At 63.8% G+C, this 7,793-nt stretch overlaps 1 protein-coding gene across 1 annotated transcript; it reads left to right on the top strand.

Annotated features, from left to right (window-relative positions):
• The first annotated feature begins 854 nt into the window (after positions 1 to 854).
• FCHSD1 (FCH and double SH3 domains 1) lies at positions 855 to 7,793 on the top strand. Its single transcript, XM_054398972.1, has 14 exons — positions 855 to 988; positions 1,069 to 1,132; positions 2,283 to 2,411; positions 3,353 to 3,475; positions 3,559 to 3,654; positions 4,358 to 4,465; positions 4,582 to 4,686; positions 5,357 to 5,587; positions 5,676 to 5,759; positions 5,874 to 6,030; positions 6,161 to 6,366; positions 7,286 to 7,424; positions 7,494 to 7,570; positions 7,728 to 7,793. Exons 1-14 carry the CDS (start codon positions 855 to 857, stop codon positions 7,791 to 7,793), a joined length of 1,719 nt encoding a protein of 572 aa, XP_054254947.1.

The raw sequence follows: 7,793 nt of genomic DNA, 5'->3' as shown, positions 1-7,793 counted from the left end.
GAAATCCACCAAGGGCAGGGGGAGAGTTTGGCACCTGGGAAAGAACAACCCCAGGGATCAGCACAGGTTGGGGACTGAGCTGCTGGAGAGAGGTGAAGGGGAAAAGGACCTCTGGGGTGTCCTGGTGGGTGGGAGGTTGGCCATGAGCCAGCAATGTGCTCTGGTGGCCAAGAAGGCCAAGGGCAGCCTGGGGTGGGTTAGAAGGGCTGTGGTGAGTAGGTCAAGAGAGGTTCTCCTCCCTCTCTACTCTGCCCTGCTGGAATATTGTGTCCAGTTCTGGGACCTTCAGTTCAAGAAGGACCTCAGGGACCTGCTTGAGAGAGTCCAGCACAGAGCCATGAAAATGCTGAAGGGAGTGGAAGATCTTCCTTAGGAGGAGAGCCTGAGGGAGCTGAGGGCTCTGGAGCTTGGAGAGGAGGAGCCTGAGAGGTGACCTCATTGCTAGGGATCAAGATGTGCAGGGGGAGTGCCCAGAGGCTGGAGCCAGGCTCTGCTGGGTGATGCCCAATGCCAGCACAAGGGGCAGTGGTGGAATCTGAGGCAGAGCAAGTTCCATGGAAACAGGAGGAAGAATTATTTCCCTCTGAGGGTGAGAGAGCCCTGGAAGAGGCTGCCCAGGGGGGTTGTGGAGTCTCCCTCTGTGGAGATACTCAAGACCTGCCTGGGTGAGTTTCTGTGTGACCTGCTCCAGCTGACCCTGCTCTGGCAGGGGACTAGGACTGGATGATCTCTGGAGGTCCCTTCCAGCCCCTAACATTCTGTGATTCTGTGGTGGCTTTCCCAACCCAACCCCTTCTATGCCCAGGGGGTGGGGACTGCTGTCCCCCCACCACAGCTGGCACTCTCCACAGGGCATGGAGAGGCTGCAGAAGGCTCAAGCAGAGCTGCTGGAGACAGTGAAGGAGCTGGACAAGGCCAAGAAGCAGTTCACTCACCTGCAGCACAGCAGTGAGGTGGCCAAGGACAAGGCAGCTGACGTGGAGGCTCGGTGAGCAGGGGTGGGCACCCTGCTGGGGGCTGCCCTGGCATCAGCATGGCCTCACCTCCTCTGCAAACCACCCTCCCCAGGCTGAAGAAGAGTGACAGGAGGATATTCCACACCAAGGCCAGCCTGCAGAAGCTCAGTGCCAAGGTCAGCACAGGGCTGGTGTCTGGGCTGGGCTGGGCAGGAGGAATTGGTCAGATGGTGGCAGCCAAAGGGCAATGGTTGCATGGCCAGGGGGAGATGGGTGACAAGTGGTGGCCCTCAGGGCTCTGCACTGGGACCAGTGCTGGTCAATATCTTCAGTAATGCTATGGACAGCAAGATTGAGGCACCCTGAGCCAGTCTGCAGATGGCACCAAGCTGAGGAGGGTGGTTGGCAGGACTGAGGGATGGGAGCCATCCAGAGGGACCTGGGCAGGCTGGGGAAGGGAGCTCAGGAGAACCTCCTGAGGTTCAATAAGGCAAAGTGCAAGGTCCTGCAGCTGGCTTGGGGCAGTCCTTGCTCTCAGTCCAGCCTGGGGGTGAGGAGATTGAGAGCAGCCCTGCAGGGAAGGACTTGGGGGTGCTGGGGGGCAGAAGCTGGACAGGAGCCAGCACTGGGCACTGGCAGCACAGAAGGCCAAGGGCAGCCTGGGCTGCATCCAAAGCAGTGTGGGCAGAGCTGGAGAGAGAGGATCCTGCCCTCTGCTCTGCTCTGGGGAGACCTCACCTGCAGGGCTGGGGCCTGATATGGGACCCCCAACACAGGAAGGACCTGGAGCTGATGGAGAGGGTCCAGAGGAGGCCACAAGGATGATCAGAGGGCTGGAGAACCTCCTCTGTGGGGACAGGCTGAGAGAGTTGGGGATGTTCAGCCTGGAGAAGAGTAGACTCCAGGCAGACCTCACAGCAGCCTTCCAGTACCTGAAGGGGCTCCAGGAGAGCTGGGGAGGGACTTTGGACAAGGGCTGAGAGTGCCAGGAGGAGGGACAATGGCTTTGAGCTGGGAGAGGAGAGATTGAGACTGGAGAGGAGGAAGAAATTCTTGGCAGTGAGGCTGGGGAGACACTGGCACAGGTTGCCCAGGGAGGCTGTGGCTGCCTCCTGCCTGGAGGTGTTCAAAGCCAGGCTGGATGTGGCCCTGGGCAGCCTGCTCCAGCTGGAGCTGTCCCTGCTGCCTGCAGGGGGGTTGGATGAGATGCCCTTGGAGGGTCCCTTCCAACCTGTTGCCATCTGTGGATCTGGGTGGCATGGGAGGGAGGGATGGAGGGGGTGGTGGTGGCTCCTTCCCCCAGGGCCTGTGTCCTTGTCCCCACAGTTCTCAGCACGGCTGGCAGAGCACTCGAGGCAGCTGGCAGGGGTGCAGAACGAGTATGGCTTCGCCCTGGCCTCTGCCACTGCCCACCTGCAGCATTACCAGCGGGTGGAGCTGCCAGCAGCCATGCAGGTGGGACCTGAGGACCCCCCCCCTCCTCCCCTCCCTCCCCCCAAAAGACCCTGCAGGACCACCCCTCCCCTGGGGCCTGCAGCAGGCATCTTCCCAGGGCTGCTAGGAGGGGCTGCAGTGGGGAGGCGCCCACAGGTGTGGGGGCAGGGCTGCTCCCCTGGGGGGTGGTACTGGAGCAGTGCTGGAGGGGTTTTGGGCAGTGCTGGGGGGGTGGGGGCAATGCTGGGGGGGTGCGGACAATGCTGGAGGGGTCCCGGGCACTGCTGGGGGGTTCAGGGCAATGCTGGGGACTGAGGCAGTGCTTGGAGGGATCTGGGGCAGTGCTGGGGGGGTTCAGGGCAGTGCTGGGGGGGTTCAGGGCAGTGCTGGGGGAATTCAGGGCAGTGCTGGGGGGGTTCAGGGCAGTGCTGGGGACTGAGGCAGTGCTTGGAGGGATCTGGGGCAGTGCTGGGGGGGTTCAGGGCAGAGCTGGGGGAATTCAGGGCAGTGCTGGGGGGATTCAGGGCAGTGCTGGGGGGGTTCAGGGCAGTGCTGTGGGGGTTCAGGGCAGTGCTGGGGGAATTCAGGGCAGTGCTGGGGGGGTTCAGGGCAGTGCTGGGGGAGGTTCTGGGACAGCGCTGGGGGAAGTTGTGGGGCAGTGCTGGAGGGGTTCAGGGCAGTGCTGGGGAGGTTCTGGGGCAGTGCTGGGGGAGGTTCTGGGGCAGTGCTGGGGGAGGTTCTGGGGCAGTGCTGGGGGGGTTCAGGGCAGTGCTGGGGGGATGTGGGCAGTACTGGAGGGATGGTTCTGAGCGGTGCTGGGGGGGTTCAGGGCAGGGAGTGAGCTGTGGGCAGTGCTGGGGTTGGTTCTGGGCAATGTTGGGGTGGTTCTGGGCAATGCTAGGGGAGTGTGGGCAGTGCTGGGGTCCCCCCCACCTGCTTGTCCACCCACCTGCTTGTCCCAGGCTCTGGATGGTGACCTGTACGAGCGGCTGCGGGAGCACTTGTCCATGGCCAGCAGGACAGAGGTGGACACCTGCAGGGCCACCAGGGACTGGTTCCAGGGCGTAGCAGAGGCCTCAGCGAGGGTAACAGCACCCATCCCATGGGCAGGGAGAGGGCAGGAGGGCAGAGGTGCCACCTCTAGCCCCTCACTGTTGCTCTGCTGCAGGTATCCCGGGACCAGGACCTCCTCCTCTTCCTGCAGGACCACCCCAGCTTTGCCCTGGCCCCCCACCAGCAGTTGCAGCTCACCAAGATGGAGGAGGTAGGTTGGGGAGTGGAGAGGAGCTCAGGGTGTGTCCAAGAAGGCCACCAACATCCTGGCCTGGATCAGCAATGGTGTGGGCAGCAGGAGCAGGGCAGTGACCATGCCCCTGGACTGGGCACTGGGGAGGGCACACCTTGAGTGCTGGGTTCAGTTCTGGCCTCCTCACTGCAAGAAGGACATTGAGGACCTGGAGCAGGGCCAGAGAAAGGCAACAGAGCTGGGGAAGGGTCTGGAGAGCAGGGCTGGGGAGGAGCAGCTGAGGGAGCTGGGGGTGTGCAGTGTAAGGAAGAGGAGGCTGAGGGGAGACCTCATTGCTCTCTACAGCTCCTGAGAGGAGGCTGGAGCCAGGTGGGGGTTGGGCTCTGCTCCCTAGTCTCAGGTGATAGAAGGAGAGGAAATGGCCTGGAGTTGTGCCAGGGGAGGGTTAGGTTGGAGATGAGGAACAATTTCTTTGCTGCAAGAGTGGTCAGGGATTGGCAGAGGCTGCCCAGGGACATGGTGGAGTCCCCATGCCTGGAGGTGTTCAAGGAACCTGTGGCCATGGGCACTGGGGGCCAGGGTTTGGTGGCCATGGGGGGGTTGGGTTGCTGGTTGGGTCAGATGATCCCAGAGGCCTTTTCCAACCCAGACAATTCTATGATTCTGAGAGGCTGGGGATCCAGGCAGCTGTCCCCTTCTCAACCACCTTGCCCTCCCCCAGGTGTCCCTGATGCCACCAGGAGACGATGGGTCCAGCCTGGAGAAGGAGGCTCGGCGCTGGGCCACACGGGTGGCCAGGGACCGCAAGAACAAGCAGCACAGCGAGGAGGTGGCTGCTGACCCCCCCATGGGGCACAGGGGGGCTGAAGGAGGGGCTCTCACTGTGTGTCCCCCCCTCAACGAGCTCCCAGCACCTCAGTGACGTTGTGGGGGGGGTCCTCTCAGGTGCTGCAGAGGCTGGAGGCCAGGAGGCAGCAAGTCCCGGAGGCGGAGGCGGCGGCAGCGGAGAGGCGAATGGAGGAAGCCAGGGAGAGCATCCGGAAGGCAGAGGTGGGGACTGCAGCCTTGGGGTGGCCTCCAGCCTTGGGGGTGCCTCCAGGCTTGTGACCCATGGAGTGGGAGGTGTGAGGATGAGGAGAAACTGTGCTGCAGACTGTGGAATGGGTTGGGTTGGGTTGGGTTGGGTTGGGTTGGAAGGGACCTTTTAATGATCATCCAGTTCCAACCCCCCTGCCATGGGCAGGGACACCTCCCAGCAGCCCAAGATCCTCAAGGCCACATCCAGCCTGGCCTTGAACACCTCCAGGCAGGAGGCAGCCACAGCCTCCCTGGGCAACCTGTGCCAGTGTCTCTTCACCCTCACTGCAAAGAATTCCTTCCTCCTCTCCAGTCTCAGTCTCCCCTCTCCCAGCTCAAAGCCATTGTCCCTCCTCCTGGCACTCCCAGCCCTTGTCCAGAGTCCCTCCCCAGCTCTCCTGGAGCTCCTTCAGGTACTGGAAGGTTGCTCTGAGGTCTCCCTGGAGCCTTCTCTTCTCCAGGCTGAACAGCCCCAACTCTCCCAGCCTGTCCCCATGGGAGAGGTGCTCCAGAGGTGGCTCTGGGGATGCTGTGCCCCCACACCAACCCCACTGAAGTCCAGGGGTGCTGGGGTTTTCTGGGCTGTGCCCTCCCCCCGGCGGGTGTCCCCCCCCGGCCCCTGACACAGCCTCTGCGTCCCCAGGTCAGCCGGGTGAAGGCGGAGGCACGGCTGGCACTGCTGCGGGCAGCAGGGCTGGATGTGGACTCTTGGCTGGCAGGGGCCATGGTGGGGGCAGGCGAGGAGGTGCCGCCAGGGCTGGACCCGGCTGAGTTCAGTGACTCAGAGGACAGCGATGAGCCGTCCGGGGAGGAGGAGCTCGGCCCCACCGCCCGCCCCTACCCCTACACCTGCAGGGTCATCTTTGGCTACCAGGTATGGGCACTGTGCCAGCCCCTCCCCCTGCCTGCCCACCCGGGGCCAGCCCTGCCCTGCTGCCTCCCTGCCTCTCTGTCCCCCGCAGGGCTGCCAGGCAGACGAGCTGTCCATCAGCCAGGGCGAGGAGCTGGAGGTGCTGGAGGATGGGGACGCCGAGGAGTGGGTGAAGGTGGGAGCAGGCTGAGCACCCCCCCAGCATCCCCTCAGCTGGAGGGGACAGAGGTCCCCAGGGCTGTCCCCACCCCAGGGGGCTGGGGCAGTCACACGTTTTCTGCCCCTCCAGGCTCGGAACAAGGCAGGCCAGGTTGGCTACGTCCCCGAGAAGTACCTCCTGTCCCTGGGAGGGGAGGCAGGGGCTGGGGCTGGCCCCCCAGGACCCTCTGCCCTGCACCGTCAGCTTTCCAGCATCATGGCAGCAGAGCTGGTGCTGGAGCCCGGAGGTGGGTGCTGGGCTGGCATCTACCCTAGGGAGGGGGGCAGCTGCCTGGGGCTGGCACCCAGGGGGTGCTGAGCCCCCAGAGCAGCAGCAGCACAGGGGGGTGCTGAGCCCTCCCCACGCCGTCCCCACAGCCTGGCTGGTGCGGGCCCTGTACGACTACGAGGGGCAGAGCCCCGAGGAGCTGAGCTTCCCCGAGGGAGCCATCATCAGGGTGCTGCCCAGGGCCCCTGCAGAGGTGGACGATGGCTTCTGGACCGGGGACTTCGATGGCCGCATTGGGGTCTTCCCCTCCTTGGTGGTGGAGGAGCTGACTGGGGGCCAAGGAGCAGCTGGGCAGGTTGGTGATGGGGGGAGGGCAGCGTGGCCCCTGGGAGCTTGATGCCTTCCCTGCTCTGTGCCCATCCTTAGAACCATGGAATGGATTGGGTTGGGAAAGGCCTCTGGGATCATCCAACGCAACCAGCAACCCAACCCCCCCATGGCCACCAAACCCTGGCCCCAAGTGCATTTGGCACAGGGTCCTTGAATGCCTCCAGGCATGGGGACTCCACCACCTCCCTGGGCAGCCTCTGCCAATCCCTGACCACTCTTGTAGCAAAGAAATTGTTCCTCATCTCCAACCTAACCCTCCCCTGGCACAATCTCAGGCCATTTCCTCCCCTCAGGTGATAACCTGATGCAAGGGAGCAGAGCCCAACTCCCCCCCCCCCGGCTCCAGCCTCCTCTCAGGAGCTGCAGAGAGCAATAAGGTCTCCCTCAGCCTCCTCTTCCTTACACTGCACACCCCCAGCTCCCTCAGCTGCTCCCCCCCAGCCCTCTTCTCCAGACCCTTCCCCAGCTCTGTTGCCCTTCTCTGGTCCTGCTCCAGCTCCTCAATGTCCTTCTTGGAGTGAGGAGCCCAAAACTGAACCCAGCACTCAAGCTGTGTCCTCCACAGTGCCCAGTCCAGGGGCATGGTCACTGCCCTGCTCCTGCTGCCCACACCATTGCTGATCCAGGCCAGGCTGCTGCTGCTGCCCTTCTTGCCCACCTGGGCACACCCTGAGCTCATCTTCATCCACAGCCTCCCAGCATCCCCAAGTCCTTTTCTCTACCAGGCACTTTCCAGGCACTCTGCCCCCAGCCTGGAGCCTTCCTGGGGTTGTTGTGCCCCAAGTGCAGGTCCCAGCCCTTGGCCTGGTTGAACCTCATCCCACTGCCCTTGGTCCCTCACACCTGACCTTGGCCACCCAACCCTCTTGGCTCTGTGTTGCCAGGAGCTGCCCTCGCCCTCCCCACCGCCCTTCTCCCCTCCCAGCCTCCTGCCCGAGGCCGGCCTGGACCAGTGCCCCACTCCTGAAGCACCCCTGGGAGGTGAGTGCCAGGGCTTAGGGGAGTGGGGAGAGGGAGGGGGGAGTGGGGAGAGGGAGGGGGGAGTGGGAAACGGGCTGGGGGCTGTGCAGGGAGCTGTGCTGAGCTGCTGAGCTCTCCCAGGTTGCCGCCAGGATGGCACAGGCAGCGGGCACAGCTCTCCAGACCTGGCAGCCAGCCGCCTCCGGCCGGTAAGCTTCAGCACAGCCATGCTGTGCCCCCCCAAGCCTCCTCCCAGCTCCCCCCACAACGGGGCATGGTGCCACCCATGTGCTTTCTGAGGTAGGGCTGAAGGGGGCCAAGCAGCCTCAGGGCCTTGGCACTGCTTTTCCTCTCCTCTCTCCGCAGCTCCGTGCCCCTCCTCCACCGCCTGGCAGAGCCCTGGAGCCTGACCCTGAGCTGCACTTCAGCTGA

Source organism: Indicator indicator, unplaced genomic scaffold (assembly GCF_027791375.1).
Source record: "Indicator indicator isolate 239-I01 unplaced genomic scaffold, UM_Iind_1.1 iindUn_scaffold_215, whole genome shotgun sequence".
NCBI lineage: Eukaryota > Metazoa > Chordata > Aves > Piciformes > Indicatoridae > Indicator > Indicator indicator.
This window is presented reverse-complemented; position numbering and strand designations above follow the sequence as displayed.

Excerpts from the sequence above, each read along its gene's own strand:
- FCHSD1 (XM_054398972.1), top strand. The coding sequence starts at position 855 with ATGGAGAGGCTGCAGAAGGCTCAAGCAGAGCTGCTGGAGACAGTGAAG. Across the intron at positions 3,655-4,357 it reads AGCTCACCAAGATGGAGGAG|GTGTCCCTGATGCCACCAGG; the intron begins GTAGGTTGGGGA and ends GCCCTCCCCCAG. Across the intron at positions 4,466-4,581 it reads ACAAGCAGCACAGCGAGGAG|GTGCTGCAGAGGCTGGAGGC; the intron begins GTGGCTGCTGAC and ends GGGTCCTCTCAG.